This window comes from Barbus barbus (assembly GCF_936440315.1).
Source record: "Barbus barbus genome assembly, chromosome: 17".
NCBI classification, from domain to species: domain Eukaryota; kingdom Metazoa; phylum Chordata; class Actinopteri; order Cypriniformes; family Cyprinidae; genus Barbus; species Barbus barbus.
The window spans coordinates 7,934,816-7,956,560 of record NC_136745.1 but is presented as its reverse complement, the minus strand read 5'-3'; the positions used below and the strand labels follow the sequence as shown (position 1 = coordinate 7,956,560).

General features: G+C 40.9%; 1 protein-coding gene across 1 annotated transcript; it reads right to left on the bottom strand.

Moving 5' to 3' along the window:
• Positions 1-19,835, bottom strand: LOC306883698 (uncharacterized protein). The gene is made up of 6 exons (XM_079439107.1): positions 19,619-19,835; positions 8,442-8,774; positions 6,337-6,570; positions 5,005-5,112; positions 3,252-3,323; positions 1-275 (listed from the first exon to the last, which is right to left on the bottom strand). Exons 1-6 carry the CDS (start codon positions 19,662-19,664, stop codon positions 97-99), a joined length of 972 nt encoding a protein of 323 aa, XP_079295233.1. The 5' UTR covers positions 19,665-19,835; the 3' UTR covers positions 1-96.
• Positions 19,836-21,745: the final 1,910 nt, after the last annotated feature.

Sequence of the window (21,745 nt, the reverse complement as noted above, 5' to 3'; positions counted from 1 at the left end):
TTATGTAAACTGTACAACTCCCAAAGTGAAACATAAGTGAACGTAAGCATTAATTTTCCAGGGAAAGTGTGATTTTACACAGCTGTTGTTGTGAAACTAGCAACCGTGCACCTGAGAATAAATACACTCCTCCTGAGGCCGTGTGTGAGCGCTTGAGCGGTTTAGATTGAACGTCACTTCGCCGTACTGAACCTCCTCCTCCTTCGCTTTTCTCTCCTTCCTCTTCTTCTGTGGTTGGATCTCAACATATTCCACATCAGCAACTGGGGGTGATTCTTCTCGGAAAGAAGAAATGATGACATGGCGAGACATTAGCGGGCATCTCAACACCCACTGAATAGCTGTTCATTACTACTAGTCTGCAAACTGATAACTGACAAATTGAGCTTTCAAGAGTGAAACTATTTAAGTAGCAAACAATAGTGAAGGAAAGATTGAATTCAGTGCAAGTTAAACTAGTGATGGGAAGATCGGATCTCTAGTTCATTCATGAACTCTGGTCAAGATATTTTAGTTAAAATATTATATTTTAATACCCAAATTCCATGTAAATTCCATCTTTGATAATTTTCCAAATTAAAAAGTTATTATAATACAGTAGAGGATAGAAAACATAGATTATTAGTTCACCTCTCACATCTTTTGTTCATTTGTCCCATGACAGATGGAATCATTCACTAATTAACCCATCACTATTAAACTACAATCTACTCTCCAGAATTATTAGCTTAGTCGAATGAGATTAATCTTCTAAACCAGTGGTTCTATATTCCAGTCCTCGCATATACCACCGCTCTGCACATTTTGTGTGTATCTCTTATCACTTCAGCCGTTTTTTTCCAGTTCGAAGGCATGTTCCATTTAAAGGGCATTAAATTGTGCGAGACATTAATTTAATTGTATTTATGGTATATTATGTCACACTTCACACATCTCCCCCAAGGGCCCCCCAAGGATGTGTGCTGAGCCCCCTCCTCTTCACTCTGCTGACCCACGACTGCACACCGTCACACAACTCTAACCTGATCATTAAGTTTGCGGATGACACAACTGTGGTGGGTCTCATTAGCAACAGAGATGAGACAAACTACAGGAGCGAGGTGAGCCGCCTGGCCGGGTGGTGCAGTGACAACAATCTCTCTCTGAATGTGGAGAAGACGAAGGAGATTGTTGTTGACTTCAGGAGAGTACACACTCAGCATGCCCCTCTGACCATCAACGGTGCGACTGTGGAGAGAGTGAGCAGCACCAAGTTCCTGGGTGTGCACATCACAGAGGACCTCTCCTGGACTAACAACACTGTAGCACTGGCCAAGAAAGCACAGCAGCGTCTCTACTTCCTCCGCAAACTCAGAAGAGCCAGAGCCCCGACCCCCATCATGTGCACCTTCTACAGAGGCACCATCGAGAGCATCCTGACTAGCTGCATCACTGTGTGGTATGGCGCTTGCAACACATCCTGCCACAAGTCACTTCAACGAATAGTGAGAGCAGCTGAGAAGATCATTGGTGTCTCTCTCCCCTCCCTCCAGGACATCTACAGCACCCGTCTCACCCGCAAAGCCCTCTGCATTGCAGGTGATCCCACCCACCCGACACACAGCTTCTTCAGTCTGCTGCCATCAGGGAGGAGACTGCGGAGTCTCCAGGCGAGGACCAGCAGACTGAAGGACAGCTTCATACATCAGGCTGTCAGGAAGCTGAACTCCCTCCCGTCCCTGACCCCCCTCCCCTCTTTTTACCCCATACAACACTGAACTCTGACACTATGAGACCCCCCCCCCCCCCCCCCCCCCACGACCAGCCACCCCCACCTACTTACAAACTGTGACCAGCACCTCTCACTTGTGCAGCATTGGACTGATCACTACCTCATCCAGCATTGACTGCAAACTACCTCCTCGGATAGTCTCATAAAAAGACTGTTCTCCTGTCAATTTAACAGACTGACAAGCTCTTTTTGCACTACACACATATCTGCACAGTTTTTGTTTTATTTAACTGGTTTGCACTCGGTCACTTTATCTCTCTTTTTTATTTTTCTACAATGTCCTCAGACTGACAAGCTCTTTTTGCACTACACATATATCTGCACAGTTTTGTTTTTATTTAACTGGTTTGCACTATCTGCCGTGCGCCTTATGCCACTTTATCTATTTCTTTATTTTTTTTTTCTACAATGTCCTTACTTGTATAGCTATAGAGTTGTATGTACATATGTTTAAACCGTATTATCTGTATTTGAACATGTTTAATGTTAACTGTTTACACCAAGGGTCTGAGGGTAACGCAATTTCAATTCTCTGTATGTATGTGCTGTACATGTGGAAGAATTGACAATAAAGCAGACTTGACTTGACTTGATCTCTAGTAAGTTTCGTCTGTGTGTGAAGACACTGCAGGCATGAATGAATGTTACGAAGTGAAATAAACTTCAACAGATTTCCATGCTCAGGGAGTAGAGAGCAGTGAACACTGTGTAGGGAGCATGTCAATCGGAACACAGTTCATGCATCGAGCTCTCTTCTGGCTGGTTATCTGAATCATCAGGTGTGAAGAAAGACATGTAAAATATGCAGAGCGAAGGGTCGCGAGGACTAGAATTGAAAACCGCTGCTCTAAACCACTAAACCTTCGTTTCTAATGTTAGCATTTTCACAGAAGATGTTATAAATGGATATGTGAAGTCATAAACTTTCTTCATTTATGACCCAAGACTAAAAACTTTACTGATGTTCTTTGAACACATCAGGCTGATGGAAAACAAAACTCTTCTTCCAATAAATATAATAATAAAATGTAATGTATATACTACAATTGAACAATAAATGTAATAAAAATAAATAAAACAAGTTTATTAGCACTGAATGTTTGAGCTTGACCGAAAGACTTGTAGAAAAAGTTTAATGACGACACTTTCTCTGAGTCAGTTCTCTATTTTTGTAGAAGGGAAAATACAGTTTGCATTAGTATCTAGTTTGCATTGAGCATGGGATGGGTGTTGCCTGACTGATTCTATAAGCAAAAGAATCAACCTATAAACGAGCAAATTTAGTTTGCAAACATCATCTTAAACCATAAAACAGCGTTCAAACTTTAAACTATGTGATTTCAGTAGACAGGCTCAACCAAGAACTCTAGTTAAACTACTTTCTACATTATCTTTTCTTCTTGTATGAAATGACTAGGAAGTATCATCACTAATTCAGTGACTGAGACTGTTTTAAAGAGTAAAGTAGATCTTTTCTTACCGGTTTTCTTCATTTCACTCTTTTTCTTATAAGAGATATCAGCATATATGACATCCACATTGCCAGCAGCAGCTGATGGGAAAACACTGACATTAGCAACAGATAAAGTACAATCTAATATTTGAGTCACTGAAGTATTGGCTTCAGTCCCTATTTTAAAAATGCCTTTTGCCTGTTCAATGGTGAGGCTTACTACCTTGTTTGTTTTTAGTCATGGGCCTGCAAGTAGCTGTAATCCTGTGTGGTGAGCGACCATGTGTATTGCAGCATTCTACCGTTTCCTTGGTATGTATGGGGAGTTTATTGTTCGTTTTTAATAAGAATTTGAGTAACACTTTCTGTTCCATGTCTGGCAGGTTTGATTGCACGTCCAGGGGTTTCCAATGATCTTAATTGAAGCCTAGCTATCATCTGTGATAGTGACTGACTGCACTGCTGGTCTGTTTTGTCTTTGTTAGTTTCAACCGTTTTGTCTGGAACTCACCTGGGTCCATTCTGTTATTTTGTTTGTTTGAAGCACTGGCACAGGATTGCGCTAGTTTGCACGTGAGTTAGCTGGGAGGCTAATGGCGCTTTTCCACTGCATGGTACGGCACGGTACGGTTCAGTACAGCTCACTTTTGGGGGGATTTTCCACTGGGTACGGTGCCTGGTACTTTTTTTTAGTACCGCCGAGGTTCCAAGTGAGCCGTACCGTTACTAAAACGTGACATGTAAACTCTGCTGATCACTGATTGGCCGGAGAAAATCATCACTGCCTGCATCATTTCAACTTGCGGCACGAGACACAGCAGACCTGTTTTGAATGAACGCACCTTTCTTTTAACAACTAAAAAATGACTGTTTCGTTGACTGAGGAATACAGACTGTCCTCTCGTTGATTGCCGAGGAGCGGATCCAGCGAGAGCTTGATGGAGCGATGCAGAATTAAAGTTTTTCAGGAGTCACGGCAGTAGAGGCGGCGCTGCTATAACGACATGTGAATAATCCTGCCCACTCTAAAGCGGTTCAGTTGTGTAGTCCTGAAAAAAGTGGGGGGTTTTTTCCCTAAAATCAATTAATTAGAGATGCTTTTGATTATTAATATTTAAAGAAACTATTAAAATGGAATCCAGAAAATTAATGGAAACCAGAATTTGGTAAAAAATAAAAAACTGAATTTAATAAGTATCATAGGGCCTTAATTTAACTTTTGTAAATCTTTTAATAAATTGCTGCTTAATATTGTAGGTTTTATTATTTCAATTAATTAGACATGCTTTTTGATGAAAAAAAAAATGGTATTTGGGGGAAAAAATAAAATGGATTTCATAGCACCCTAAAAAATGCCCAATGACTTTACGTTTGCTATAAATACCATGATTATAGTACTTGGCCAAAACATTAATGGTCAAAAAAAATTTCTATATATTCATGAGGTTTGAAGAACAGTACTGTTTCAAAGCCTTTCTGCCAGTTTGCACTGGTTAATCACAAGTTTGTTGAACTTCCACCAAAATTGGATTGTATCATCTTCACCACGTGTAGGCCTATAATGTTTCTGCTTTTGGTGCATTTGTCTTTAAAACCGTCTGTAAGAGTGCAATGACCAAAACATCTATCCAGCACATATAACATAAAAGCCACAAATCTTCTCAAGATTTAAAGGCATATTAACCAATGTTTTGGCCCTGTAATTGCTGATTGCATTGAGAAGTACTAGATTTGAACCTTTTTAGTTAGCATATGGAATACAGAGTCGAAATGAACTGACCTGGTGTCGACTTGACCTGTTTTTTCTTATAAATGTAATATACGGTGATGAACAGCAGAATCAGGATCAGCGCAACACAGCCCAAAGCAATCAGAGAGACTTGTAAAACTATGGAAGAATGAAACACGATCAAACTCAAACTTCAAAACTGTTTCGAAAAGTTCATTCATACCAACTGAAACCGCAACAAGAATAACAACTACATGCAATTAATAGCGCTGTACATTAGTTCATGAATAATTTAACTACAGAAGAGCCTGTAGATCCTTCAAAGACATTATTATCAGCTATACTTGTAATTTTCAGTATTTACTGTTGCTCAATACGCACATGCATCGATGAAGGAAATACTAATATGGGTGACAATCATACCATAATCTGAATTGTTTGTCACTGGTGAGGTCACAGATACAGTAGTTGGTCCTGTAATAAAACAGTTTTGCAGAATCACCTGTTTTTTCTCTTAATATAAATTGCTGCAGAGATAATTAATCATTTTGAAGAATTAAGTGGCCAGTTAAGAGAATCGATTTGTTTGAATCTCATGAAACCTGTCTAGGACACATCCAAGTCAAATTAATTAATATTTTGCAGTTTCAGTGAATGTTTTTAGGGGCATTGAATCATTTTGAACTGTAACATGCTTCAAATATCTGACATATGAAGAAAATTCAAATAAGGGAGGGGGGGATGAAATTATACATTCTCAATATATTAATGCAAAAATATTTTTTTATTTAATAAAAAACTATTATTTTATGAAAACAATTAAATGACCATTTAGCTGGTGAAAATACTAGTGCTCTAATAATTTTGGCCACCACTGTAATTAATATGTAGAAAATAATTGAATTACAAATAGTAAATAAATAGCAAATAAATACATAAATAATTACATTCTAGACCTTAAAGGTAAAGAAATGATTGGTTGTAAATGTAATGGTTGTACAGTAGTTCCCATTTTCTACAGCATTTTTTTTTTTTTTTTTTTTTATTAAATGTTTGTTTATAATTTAGCAAGTGAAGAATATAAAAATTAAGTAAGTTAATAAACGGTTAATAAAAGGGTTTATCTAAATCTGGTCTAAATCTGGTCTCACTTAACTAAAAAAATCTAATCAACTAAAATGTAAAGAGTCAGGAGGTAAAACCATCACAGTTCACTAAAATACGCATCAGAGATATTACACTCTGGCATAAGGGGATTTTGTGGTCAAATGTGACTTGGACATGTTCTTGACAGGTTTTGTGAGATTTGTTCATCTTCATCACTCTTGTTGCTGTTCCTGTGGTTTTTATAAATACGTGGGCATTCATGTATTAGAAGCTCACCAGGACAAGGTCCGACACTAACGGTCTTCTGTCCGTGACTGACGTGGTTCTTCACACCGCAGCTGATGTTTCCATTAGTTCCCTCATTCAGATCAATGCTGGAGTTTCCATCCATCTGTGGATCTCCATTCAGAGTCCAGCTGTAGAGGAGCTGATCCCCCTCAGAGGAGCAGGACACCCTCATCGCCCCACTGAAGGAGCAGCTGATTATCACTTCCACTGAGCCAATAGGAGCTGGAGGGAGGGACACGTGACAGTCACACAACTCTTTCTCAACTGAGTCAATGTCAAGACATTTCTAAATAAAATGCATTGCTGAGGTGAAAGCTGGACTGAATTAAACATGCTGCGTACAGTAGACTAGTCATGTGACAACAATGCATCAAATTACTGTTTGGAATGCTTTCACATTTTTAAAACAACAGACAGTACTGTACTTTACAGTAAGCAACATGCTGGTATTTTAATCTGAAAATTGTTTTAGTACAGTGCCCTCTACTAATATTGACACCCTTGGTAAATATGAGCAAAGGCGGCTGTAAAAAAAAATTCATCTGCGTTGTTGATCTTTTTGATCTTTCATTCAAATAATACACACAAAAAAAATTACCTATCATTGAAGTAAAACGATTGAAAGTGGGGAGAAAATCTCATGATGAAATAAATGTCTTTCCCCAATGCATGTTGGCCACAATTATTGGCACCCCTAGAAATTCTTATAAGTAAAATATCTCGGAAGTATATTCCCATTCATATTTAAATTTTTTAGCACACCAGGTTGAATAGGAGCATGAAATTGTCCAGCCATGACTTCCTGTTCCACAGGATTATAAATAGGAGGAACACAAAGACCAAATTCCCTTAATCATCCATCACAAGGAGTAAAACATAAGAATATATTTCTGATGTGCAGAACAAGATTGTTGAGCTTCACAAAATAGAAAGTGGCTGTAAGAAAATAGCTAAAGCATTGAAAATCCCCATTTCCACCATCAGGTTTGGTGCAAACAGGGATAAAAAGTACCCCATGCAGACCGGTTAAATATACTTTCTATACTTTAAATATACTTAAATATAATGTTGAGGGCCTATTTTTCTGCCGGAGGTCCTGAACATCTTGTTCAGATGCATCATGGATTCTATCAAATACCAACAGATAAAAAATCTAAACCTGTCTGCCTCTGCTTGAAATCTTATAATGGGCTTTGGTTGGATCTTCTATCAGGACAATAATCCAAAACAAACATCAAAATCAACACAAAAATGTGTCACTGAGCATAAAATTAAGCATCTGCCACACTGTAAAAGAAAAAAAGACTTAAAATTTTAAGGCAACCAGCTTCAGAAGATTTTTGAGTTCTCTCAACTTATTTTTGTAGGAGATTCTCAACTTTTTGTTGTGTAAATTTAAAACAACAAGTTGAGAAATCTCAAAAATCTGCTGAAGCTGGTTGCCTTAATTTTAAATTGGTTCAACTTTCTTTTTTTTTTTACAGTGCATGGCTGTCCCAGTCCTCTGACCTGAACCCTGTAGAAAATGAGAGAGGTGAACTGAAGAGAAGAAGTACTAACATGGAGCTGTGAATCTGAAGGATCTGGAGAGATTCTGGATGATTGAATGGTCTCTGATCTCTTATCAGGTGTTCTCCAAACTCTTTAGGCATTATAGGAGAAAACTCAGAGCTGTTACCCTGGGAAAAGGACGTTGCAATAATTGGGTGCCAATAATTGTGGCCAACATGAACTAGAAAAAGCATTTATTTCACAGTGAGATTTTCCCCCACTTTCAATTGCTTTACTTCAATGATAGGTTAACATTTTGTGATTTTTATTTATTTTTTTATTTTTATTTTTTTAATGAAAGACCAAAAGTATAAACAATGCAGATTTATTTTCACAGCCACCTTTGCTCATTTACCAAGGGTGCCAATATTAGTAGAAAGCACTGTACATGGAAAGTGCAGATGAATTAGACTAAATTCTAGATATTTAATAATATGCTGCAGGAATAAAACCCTTCACAGATGTTCAGCTGATTCATTTGAGAGAGTGAGATCTTTGGAGAACATGAGATTGTAATGAGTCTGAAGAGAGAGTTTCTGTACCTTCAACATTCACTTGAAGATCTGTAGATGTGTCTGAGCCGTCTGAAGGATTACTGAGTGTTACTGTGTAACTCCCTGAATCTGCTCTGATCACGGGGTTTATTATCAGAGTCCCATTAATGACTGTAACTTCAGATCTGTTACTATAAAGACCACATTCAGTCTCTTTCTTTTTGCCATTCTTTACTCTACAAACTGGATCAGATGCTGTGTCGTAGTTTATTATCTTTTGTATCTTGACGTCATTATTACTAGGGTTCAGCAAAGTGAGTTTGTGACCCAGAGCTGCATAACAGATATCAGACTGATTAAACCTGCAGGACCGATCCAGACCTGAAGAACAGAACACACACACACAGAGAGAGAGAGAGAGAGAGAGAGAGAGAGAGAGAGAGAGAGAGAGAGAGATAAATAGGGTATCTCTCGAATCCTAAAACAAATTCGGACACAAATGACACAAACATTTACAGAATTAAAGTTCAACAGAAGAAACATCTAACAGACTCTTGATCTGATTACTATGGAAGCCCGTTCCCTCCACCTTAAGAAATATATATAATTATGTAAGTCATAATAATGAGAAACGTTCTCATAATAATGACTTACTCCTAAAAAAATATATATATATATATATATACAGTATATATATATATATATATATATATATATATATATATATATATATATATATATATATATATATATATATATATATATATATATATATATATATATATATATATATATATAAAAAGACTTACTGCGCGCATGCGCAATGCATGAGCACGCTAGCGACATCTGCTGGTCAAAGCCATGCAGGAAAACCGCAAACATTGCTTGTTCTGTAATCTAAAACTGTATAATCTATCATTAAATAACGATTTCAGATCAATTATCTGCATGTAGTCTTTTGTTACTCTGCCAGACAATGAAGTTCATGGCTTCAGATATAGAGGAATATATTCCAACAAAAATCACATGCATTTTATGAAGAAATGAAAGCCATTACACATATAAACTTAACGAATAGATGTTCATTTCAAGTTCAAGTTGAGCTTTATTGTCATTCCGCTACATGTGGGGACATACAGTGGAACGAAATGTCGTGCCTCGCAGGACCACGGTGCTACATAAATACAGACATACAACAATGAAGATGATACTGACCAAGATGGCGCCGAGCATGGCAGCCGTGTTGCGAGCTCCAAGAAAACTCTGCAGTTTTTCTTATGTTTCTTATGTTTTATTTGTTATTTTGTTGTTTCACGTGTTAGATGTTGTCAGTATAACTGTCTACGATAGACACACGCTTTTAAACATCGGTTCCTTCGTCGCGCAACGCAAACCGGACTTTGAGTTCCTGAACGCCGGCGCCTTGTTTACAGACACCGCATCAGAGCCCTTTGTCTGGGCTGCACGATCGCGACCGAGGAAACGCCGCCGGAAAAGGGGGAAGAGAGCCGGCGTCTTTGTCAGACTCAGACGCCGTCCCCTCCGACCTCCTCTCCCAACTATTTTGCTGGCTAACGTTCAGTCACTGGACAACAAACTCTGTGAACTGCGGGCACGCATCTCATACCAACGGGAAACAAGGGACTGCTGCATTATTTGCCTCACAGAAACCTGGATGTCTGCAATGGTTCCAGACTCAGCCATCGAGCTTACGGGGAAAAGCAGAGGTGGGGGCGTCTGTTTCTTTATCAACAACTCGTGGTGTGATGAAAGGAACCTACACTCTATTAAATCCTCCTGCTCCCCTGATCTGGAATTTCATATGCTTCTGTGTCGACCATTCTGGCTACCGAGGGAATTTATAGCGATCATAATCACAGCTGTTTACATTCCCCCTCAAGCCAACACAGACCAGGCACTCAAGGAACTGCATGGGAATATAAGCGAACAGGAAACCGTGTACCCAGACGCGGCGTTTATTGTTACGGGGGACTTCAACAAAGCCAACTTCAGAACAATAGCTCCAAAATACTTTCAACACATCACCATCAACACGCGTGGTGATCGTGTACTTGACCACTGCTACTCTCCATTCCGGGACGCCTACAAATCGCTCCCCCGCCCACCTTTCGGCAAATCGGATCACACTTCCGTTCTGCTCCTGCCTGCTTATAGGCAGAAACTGAAACGAGAAGCACCCGCCCTCAGAACAATTCAATGCTGGTCGGACCAATCAGACGCTGGGACATGTTCCGGGCAGCGTCTGATGACGACATAGAGGCGTACTCAGATACTGTAACGTGTTTCATCAGGAAGTGTGTAGAGGATGTAGTACCGAAAAAAACAATCCGCATCTACCCCAACCAAAAACCGTGGATTAACAGCGATGTTCGAGCAGCCTTGTCAGCGCGGACATCTGCCTTTAAATCCGGAAACTCTGACGATCACAAACAAGCCAGTTACGATCTCAGGAAATCAATCAAAGCTGCCAAACGACAATATAAAAACAAAGTTGAAGAACAATTCAAAACCAACAACGCAAGAAGCATGTGGCAGGGTATCAATAACATCACAGATTTCAGAGGGAATAAACCAGCTACTGTGAACATTGCCGCCTCTGTACCGGATGAACTTAATCACTTTTATGCTTGTTTCGAGGCTCACAACACCGCCCACACAGAGCGCGCTCCCGCGGCTGTAGCAGAAGAGGCGAGCGCACTTTCCTTTTCTGTCGCAGATGTAACCCGATCCTTCCGACGGGTGAACATCCGCAAGGCTGTGGGTCCCGATGGCATCCCAGGCCGTGTGCTCCGAGCATGCGCATTCCAACTGGCCGGGGTTTTCACAGACATTTTTAACCTTTCCCTCTCTCTGTCTGTGGTTCCCGCATGCTTCAAAAAATCCACCATTGTGCCCATACCAAAGAAAAATAAAATCACATGCTTGAATGACTGGAGGCCCATTGCTCTGACACCCATCTTCAGCAAGTGCTTTGAGAAACTCATCAGAGACTACATCTGCTCTGGGCTGCCTGACTCACTGGATCCCCTACAATTTGCATATCGCAGAAACCGTTCCACAGACGATGCTATTGCCTTCACCCTGCACACTGCTCTCTCCCACCTGGAAAATAAGAACACCTATGTGAGAATGCTGTTTGTGGACTACAGCTCAGCATTTAATACCATAGTGCCTGCCACACTGGTTGAGAAGCTCCAGACTCTGGGACTAAACGGATCTCTGTGCAGCTGGATCCTGGACTTCCTGACAGGCAGATGTCAGGTGGTCAGACTGGGCAACAACACTTCATCCCCGCTGACCCTCAACACTGGTGCTCCTCAGGGCTGCGTCCTCAGCCCACTCCTGTACTCCCTGTACACACATGACTGTACAGCAACACACAGCTCCAACGTCATCGTCAAATTTGCTGACGACACAACGGTGATAGGCCTGATCACTGACAACGATGAGACGGCCTACAGAGAGGAGGTGAGAACCCTGACTAAATGGTGTCAAGAGAACCACCTCTCACTCAACATCGACAAGACCAAGGAGCTGGTGGTGGATTTCAGGAGACAGAGCAGAGAACACACACCCATCACCATCGACATGACACCTGTGGAGCGAGTAAACAGATTCAAATTCCTCGGTGTTCACATCACTGAGGATCTCACATGGTCCGCTCACACAGATGCAGTGCTGAAGAAGACACACCAACGCCTCTTCTTCCTGAGACAGCTGAGGAAGTTTGGAATGAGCCCCAGCATCCTCAGATCATTCTACACCTGCACTGTGGAGAGCATCCTGACAGGCTGCATCACCGCCTGGTTTGGAAACAGCACTGCTGGCAACCGCAAAGCTCTGCAAAGGGTCGTGTGAACTGCCCGTCACATTGTTGGAGGTGAGCTTCCCTCCCTCCAGGACATCTACACCAGGCGGTGTATAAAGAAAGCCCGGAGGATCATCAATGACTCCAGCCACCCGTCCCACAGACTGCTCTCTCTGCTGCCCTCAGGAAGACGTCTCCGCAGCATCCGATCCCGCACCAGCCGACTGAGGGATAGCTTTTTTCCTCAGGCTATCAGGCTAATGAACAGTCAAAACTAATACACCCTACAGCACACTCCCACTTTACAATATACCATGCACTGCACTTTAATTCCATACAGTTCAAACTGGACTACCAGTACACTACTGCACAAATACAACAATCTTTTTGCCAGCACTGGATACCATCCAATGCACATCCATGACATTTGCACATCCGGTTTATATATAATCTGCTGCATCTTCGCATATTACTGTACTGTGTATATAACGTAGAATGTGTACTACATACTGTGTATAATGTGTATCGGTAACTGTATGTCTGTCTAATAGTACACTGTGTGTACTGAGTATATGTATGTGTATATTACACATTGTCATCTGTATAAGTCTGTACGTATGTATGGTAATGTCTATATGTAAATTGTTTCTGCACTGTCTGGAGCACGCTCTCAAGAATTTCACTCACGAAGGCACATGTGCTGTGGTGATGTGACAATAAAAGTGATTTGATTTGATTTGATGAAGTAAAATACACTATAAACCTATACACAACTAACCTACTGACAGATTTAACTATAAGTATACTATATATAAGTATTTACCCTATACAAACTAAAAAAATTGAAGATAAAAAATACAAACTATATGAATGCTTCACAAATACTGTACATGTGCAAAGAGAGACATTTTGAGTCAAGCAGCTGGTTGGGCAACAGTGCAGGATGATTTGTAGTGCATGAGCATGTAAACATGCATATATTGCTGAGTCTTTTGTGGGATTGTGTACATGCAGCAGTGTGTGTAAAGTGTCTAGGGCACTGTGGCGGGAGGAGCAAACGACAGACACAGTGGGTGTGGCGTCAAGCCTCGGAGAGGTTTTTATTAAACAAATAAAGGGGAAAAATAAAGTGTCCAGGGAAAATAAAGTGTCCAAAGGAATGGGGAACCTGGTGTCCTCGCTGTGCCGCGGGGCTAGTGAAGGAGGGTAGTGTTCATCAGGGAAGGGTCCAGAGAAGGGGCGGAGTCCGGTGGCCGCACGCGCTCCCCTCCTGGGGCCGGGCGAGCTAGTGGCGGCGGCGTCTCTTGCGCGGCTCCTTCCATCTGCTATGGTCCCGGCGTCTCTGGGGGACTCGACGGCCCAGCATCCTGGCCCGTCAGCCGCCTAACGGGTGCGGCAGTCCTCCTCGACGCTCCCTTCCTGGACCCACGAAGACACCAGCGTGCATGCACGGGGTAGAGACCGGTCTCCCGAGCAGAGGCGCGCTCGGCGTTTAAACAGCGGCGGTGATGAGGCTCTATTCACATCAGGTGCGCCTCATCACACGCCGCCAGCCCTGGGTGTTCAGCGCCCCTCCTCTCTCACACATCCATGTTTCAGGAGGTAGGGGTTTGCATGGGGTTTCAGAGGGGGGAGGGGTGATTTGAGTTCAGGGCTCTCACAGCCTGGGGGAAAAAGCTGTTGAGCAGTCTGGCGGAGCGGGCTCTGATGCTCCGGTAACGTCTTCCTGATGGTAGGAGCTGGAAGAGACTGTGGGAGGGATGGGTGGAGTCCTTCACGATGCTGTTGGTTTTGCTGGAGCATCATGTAAGGAAAATGTCCAGTATGGATGGGAGAGGGGCACCGATGATCTTTGCAGCTGTGTTCACTGTCCGCTGGAGGGTCTTGCGGTCAGCAGCACTGCAGTTCCCGTACCAGACAGTGATGCAGCTGGTCAGCACACTCTCAATGGTGCCTCTGTAGAATGTGGTGAAGATGGGTGGAGGGAGACTTGCTCTTTTCAGCCGGCGGAGAAAGTGTAGGCGCTGTTGGGCCTTTTTGGAGAGTGACATGGTGTTGGTGGTCCAGATGAGATCCTCTGTGATGTGCACCCCCAGGAATTTAGTGCTGCTGACTCTCTCCACAGTTGACCTGTCGATGGTCAGTGGGGGGTGGTCAACGAAAGTTTCTTCTGAAGTCCATCATAACCTCCTTTGTCTTCTCCACATTGAGGGACAGATTGTTGGTGCCACACCATTCAGCCAGCTGTGCCACTTCCTCTCTGTAGTGCTTTTCATCGTTGTTGCTGATGAGACCTACCACTGTTGTGTCATCAGCAAACTTGATGATGTGGTTGGAGCTGAACTTGGCAGTGCAGTCGTGGGTCAGCAGTGTGAAGAGCAGCAGCCTGAGCACACAGCCTTGTGGGGCACCTGTGCTCAGTGTGGTAGTGCTCGAGGTGTTGTGGCCGACACGGACTGACTGAGGTCTTCCGGTTAGAAAGTCCAGGATCCAGTTACACAGGGAATTGTTAAGGCCCAGCAGGTTTAGTTTATTTATGAGCTGTTGTGGGATTATTGTGTTGAAAGCCGAGCTGAAGTCAATGAACAGAATTCTAACATAGGAGTCTTTATTTTCTAGGTGGGTAAGAGCCAGGTGGAGGGTGGAGGAAATTGCATCGTCCGTAGAGCAGTTTGGACGGTATGCAAACTGGAGCGGGTTGAGTGTGTTGGGGAGGCTGGTTTTGATGTTGTGCATGACTAGCCTCTCAAAGCACTTCATCATGATTGGAGTCAGTGCTATGGGACGGTAGTCATTTAGACACAGGACACAGTAAGGACACAGGTGATTTCTTTGGTACCGGTATGATTGTTGTAGATTTGAGACATGTGGGGACGACTGCCTGGCTCAGCGAGGTGTTGAAGATATCTGTTTGGACATCTGTCAGCTGTGCAGCACAGTCTCTCAGAACACGGCCAGGTATGTTGTCAGGACCCGCAGCCTTGCGTGGGTTATTCCTAGATAGGGTCTTCCTTACGTCGGCTGGAGACAGACAGAACGCCCGGTCATTGGGGGGTGTGGGCAGTTTTTGTGCAGGTGTGTCATTCTGCTTTTCAAACCATGAATAAAAGTGGTTGAGTGCATCGGGGAGTGATGTGTCCTCATCACAGGCCTGTGGCGGGGGCTTGTAGTCAGTGATGGTCTGAATGGCTTGCCACAGGCTCCGTGTGTCTCTGCTGTCTGTGAAGTGATTGTTGATTTTTTTGAGCAGATGACCGTTTTGCTTTTTTTTTTTTGATGATTTGATGATATCAATGATTTGTTAGTTTTTATTAGCAGTCACTTTCATGCATCACATGCATAAGCCCACAATGTTTATACAGCAGCCCAATCTCCTCTCGCTAGCACAAAGTTTCATTGTTCGTTACCATGGCAACCGCTTGGTATTCAGCATCTCACACCGCTTCTTGCAGGACATGCGAACGTGAAAAATGCTTAACGTGGCTTAAAGTACAATGACTAATTCAGGATACAGTATTATTGATCATGCATACAGGCAAGCATAAGAACCCAGAATTTGAACAACACCCAAAGTTGCATGTTAAGCATTTTCCTATAGAAAACCGTTATAGAAAATACTGCATAAGAGTTGCTGTTTTGTGTTGCATTCATATTTTGGGTCCACCTGAATGCCTGTATATACAGTATGCATGATCATTAAGTTATTTACTGAATTTGGTTCAATCTGTCTTTGTACTTCAAGCCACGTTAAGCATATTTCTCGCTAAGCATTTGTCCTGCAAGAAGCGGTGTGGGATGCTGAAGACCAAGCGGTTGCCGTGGTAACGAACAATGATGCTTTGTGCTTTTGAAATGAGATGGCTTACTGTATGAAGCAGCAGCGGCTCGCCCATAGAGGGCGCTGGGGCGCCGACCTCCCTGCCAGTTTTTTATTTTTATTTATTTTTTTATTTAATAATAAGAAGTTTTTAATAATCTCTCATTTTGAAAAATGATCTGTGTTAATGACATGCTATTAATGGTTTTACTTTAGAATGTGTTTAGAACTCTCCAGAATGATATTTGCATTCACTTCATGTTGGTGTAGTAGTAGCCAATAGGCTGTCTTCCCTGGGCTCCAGTTCGCTCAGCCCTACAGTGCTGGAATTTAAGCCAATGGTTCCCCTGTTGCTACGCAAAAAAGTTTATATTTTGCCAATCCTCGTCGTCGAATTTTATGGTTTGGGGGCTCTGAAAATATCGCCCGTAGTACCAAGATTAGAGCAGTGCACCTGCTGCGCGGGACATTTACCTCAGAGGAGTGCGAGTGCAGTATGGCAGCGCCGGCGACGTCGAGTAGCATTAATGTAAATAAAAAAAAGAAAGAATTCTTAATTCAGATATTTTTGTTTAAAAACATTTTTTGTAAATTTTACTCATTTTAAATGGTTAACTTTTTTTTTTTTTTTTGGTTAACTTTTTTTTTTAAATGGTTAACTTTTAAGGAATTAATTAGATTAATTATTACTCAATTCTAATTTGTTAAATGTATTTAATAATATTGCTTGTAATCTGTTGCCACAATTTTGAGTGAATATATAGCGTATTAATTTTTATGCTGTCATTCTCTTACTCACTTAGTCTCTCTCTCTCACTCACAGTCACACACCACGTTTCACACACATTTGCCATTAAAATAGTGATCTCAATAGGAATGTAACTGTATGTTTGCTTTGCTTTTTTTGTTTCGAAGTTCTGAGCTGGATTACTGTGTTTCATACTAGTTAAAATGTTAAAATAATTTTTCTTCTCATACTTGGTGTTCTTCAAGAATGTTGTCCCACCCTTTCTTTGAGAGCCTTCTCTCTTTCTCTAGTATCAACACAGACTGTTATCCATTATCCAATTTGTCTACAGTGAACTTTAAAGATATGTAGTCTACAGCTGGGGATTGATTAAAGAACTAGATTGTTGTACACTCACCTAAAGGATTATTAGGAACACCATACTAATACTGTGTTTGACCCCCTTTCGCCTTCAGAACTGCCTTAATTCTATGTGGTATTGATTCAACAAGGTGCTGAAAGCATTCTTTAGACATGTTGGCCCATATTGATAGGATAGCATCCTGCAGTTGATGGAGATTTGTGGGATGCACATCCAGGGCACGAAGCTCCCGTTCCACCACATCCCAAAGATGCTCTATTGGGTTGAGATCTGGTGACTCATGTTCAAGAAACCAATTTGAAATGATTCGAGCTTTGTGACGGTGCATTATCCTGCTGGAAGTAGCCATCAGAGGATGGGTACATGGTGGTCATAAAGGGATGGACATGGTCAGAAACAATGCTCAGGTAGGCCGTGGCATTTAAACGATGCCCAATTGGCACTAAGGGGCCTAAAGTGTGCCAAGAAAACATGCCCCACACCATTACACCACCACCACCAGCCTGCACAGTGGTAACAAGGCATGATGGATCCATGTTCTCATTCTGTTTACGCCAAATTCTGACTCTACCATCTGAATGTCTCAACAGAAATCGAGACTCATCAGACCAGGCAACATTTTTCCAGTCTTCAACCGTCCAATTTTGGTGAGTTCGTGCAAATTGTAGCCTCTTTTTCCTATTTGTAGTGGAGATGAGTGGTACCCGGTGGGGTCTTCTGCTGTTGTAGCCCATCCGCCTCAAGGCTGTGCGTGTTGTGGCTTCACAAATGCTTTGCTGCATACCTCGGTTGTAACGAGTGGTTATTTCAGTCAAAGTTGCTCTTCTATCAGCTTGAATCAGTCAGCCCATTCTCCTCTGACCTCTAGCATCAACAAGGCATTTTCGCCCACAGGACTGCCGCATACTGGATGTTTTTCCCTTTTCAAACCATTCTTTGTAAAACCTAGAAATGGTTGTGTGTGAAAATCCCAGTAACTGAGCAGATTGTGAAATACTCAGACCGGCCCGTCTGGCACCAACAACCATGCCACGCTCAAAATTGCTTAAATCACCTTTCTTTCCCAGAAACTGTTGATTTCTACATGGCAGTTCAAATAATATTGTCTTTTTAGACCATTGGTATTGACTGGTTTGAGTTATTTTATTGGTATAAGCAAGGGACATGGGTGGCCTAAAATGCACCAGAATGCAGGAAATCACATCTATGAAATTAAAAATTTTCTGGGGGAGGAGCTCCCAGACCCCCGCACAAACAGCCCCACCTAAAATATTTTTCACCAGCCGCCACTGGTATGAAGCATGTGATGCATGAAAGGGACAGCTAATAAAACTAATAGATCAATGAAATAGACATCCATAAATTAAGTTTATATGCGTAATGGCTTTCATTTCTACATAAAATGCCTGTATTTCTTAACTGAAATATTAGTCTGGAATGTTTGAAGCCGTAACCATCTGGCAGAGTAACTTGCTGGTACGTGCTACAAATTAACAAGACTGCATGCAGATAATTGATCTGAAATCGTTATTTAATGATAGATTATACAGTTTTAGATTACAGAACAAGCAATGTTTGCGGGGTTCCTGCATGGCTTTGCCCAGCAGATGTCGCTAGCGTGCTCAAGCATTGCGCATGCGTGGAGTAAGTTTTTTTTTTTTTTTAGGAGTAAGTCATTATTACGAGAAAGTTTCTCGTTATTTCGAGAAAATAAGTAATTATTATGAGAAACTAAGTCATTATTATGAGAAAATCTCATTATTATGACTTACAGAATTATATTTGTTCTTAAGGTGGTGGGAACGGGCTTCCATAGATTTCACTCTTCTGATCACAGGTCAGAATCTTTTCTGTAAGGAAAGTGCCATTTGTGTCTCTCCTTCTGACTTACTGAACAAAATCATATTACTTGGATAAATTTAATGTGTAGTAAAAAAAAACTGTTAAAATAAAACATTCAGTTTGATTAAAAAATATAATATTAGCTAGTCTGTATGCCAACAGTCAAAAAGTAAATCTAAATGTTGATATTATTAAAATCTATCATGCTTTCACATTCTACAAACACTTTACATACGCTAACGTGATATTCTGATAATGCAGAATTGTTTGTCTTTGTCCTGCAGTTTCTGTTCAATCCCGTTAACCTATGACATCTCTCATTTTATTAATAATGTCTCAATCTTTCTGACATTATATTTAATGGACAAACATTATTTGATGAATCTTCCATATAATACCATAATGTAAAAAATAAATAAATATATGTTTACAAAATTACTGGAATCTTCCAGCACAGTGAATACAGAGAGAGAAACACTCTAAATACTCCGACTAATAAAAACTTTCAAGATGATCAGAAAACACTAGATCACTGCAGACTCATGTAATATTACAACACAAATGCTTTTATATCAGCGGTTCACCTGACTGAACAGCATCATAACAGAGTTTGATGTGAAAGACTCACATGCAGCAGTTTTCAGCAGCAGCATCAGTCCAAAGACCAGCATCATTTCTCTGAAGCCCAGTTTCCAGAAGAGCCCGATCCCAGCAGAAGAGTGTGATGCAGCTTCAGATCGTGACACGAGTGTCTGGACTTCTGTCCGTCTCTGTTCTGGCTCTCATGAAGCGTCTTCACAGTGAGACTCAGACTGGACTGACACGAGGAAACATCTGACCACTTCACTGAGGAATGAGGAAGTTTCCTCTGATGGGGGAAGGCAGATGAGGTGGCATCTAAAACAAGAGAGTGAAACTAAAAGAAAGATGGAAAAAGAAGCAACATTTTCAGGCATAAAAATCTTGTTTTAGAAGGAACAAGTGGGAAGGAGTTGTAAAATAGCTAATTATGTAAATTACTTAAAAGATTCTCCTGCAAATCAAATAAAACAGTATCTTTACTGATGAAATGCTCTTGACAGTTTTATTGAGTGTAAACCAGAATCTGGTCTACATGTGAGTGTAACAGCAGGCTGTTTAATATCTTCCTCTCATTGAGTGTGTGATGGTATTTGTAGCGTTTGACTCAGATCCAGTGTGAATGAAGACAGGATTCTGGACTCACTCTTGTGTTTACTGGAGCTGAGACTCGTGTGTTTGTATCTGCTCAGAGCTGCTCATGTAGAGAGCGACACCTGCAGGAAGAGACGACAACTACAGCTGCACTCCAATTTCATTCAAAGCCTCATGCTTTCAAATAAACTTAAACTTATTTATTTGAACTTATTTATAAGCTACATTACAAATGATTTTAGTTAAACAAATTATTAATCAATAACTACCGAATAATTAACAGACTATTCATCATTTCATGAATAAATGAAAGAGTAGGCCTACATAAAAACATCAGTGTTCACGTTCTTGCTTTATCAAGATTCACTACAGTAAGTCTAAGAAAACAAATCGATATTTTCAGCTGTCAGGTTGGATTTGGCAGAAAATACAACGTTTACCTAGCTCATGTTCATGAACAAAAGAAATGTCTGGACCCCTGTTTACAGATTCATCAGTGATGAAGTACAACAAACTACTAAGCACGTGACATGCAGTTTTATGTTTCAAACAAGGTTTATTGTGACAAAGAGCAAATCAACGTTATAAATAGCTATTAAAGCAGCACCATAAATCTATGATTTAGGCCTAATGATTGACTTTCAAAGACAAACGCACTCTCTTTCTTATTAGTGACATCCGCAGGAGGAAACCAGAGTTCTGAACCCATGTCCTAAAATTAAATTAATTTGTCTAGATTTATTTTTTCATGTCATTGTTTTACGTCTGTTTAAATTCATTGATATGTGCATTAATATATTGACAAAAATGCACAAATGTGGTTGAACAGGTTAAAAAACTGCACATGCAAACAAAAGTTTAAAAACCCTGTAAGAAAACACAAGACGACCCAAAACTGAGACACGGATGAAGAGCTGCACACAGATAAAACATAAAACAAGAGACACTGTATATAAAAGAAATCAACCAAAACCAACAGAATAACGTTAAAAAAAAGAGCAAGAGCAGGAATGTGAAATAAACCCATTTCTTGAAGATATGGACAATAAACACACAGAATGACTTCACAATCTGCCAGATCTGATTTAGAGAAATAAATATCATGGATGAACAGAAGAGGTATAAAATACTGATAGTTCATGCAAAGCATAAAGACAAATGAATAAATAAGCAACAAAACTGTAACAAAAAAACTTGTTTAAAAAATAAATTTAAAAAATCTAATTAAAGAAGAGCTTCCTACTAAAACTGTAGAAAGCATGTTCTGCTGTTAACGGGTGGAAGCAGGATTCATGTGAGAATATGTGACTTTAAGGATCATTTCTCATAGATGTGATGATCTGCTGCTGGTCTCATGGATCTTCTGCTGTGTGTTCATGTCCTTCTCTAAATCTTCTCATTCTCAGTTCATGATCTTACTGTTCCATCTATGATTTTATTCAAATAAACTATCGTGCTTTCTCATTCTACAAACACTTTACGTAAGTTAATGTGATACTGATATTCTGATAATGCAGAATTGTTTGTCTTTGTCCTGCAGTTTCTGTTCAATCCCGTTAACCTGTGACATCTCTCTTTATTA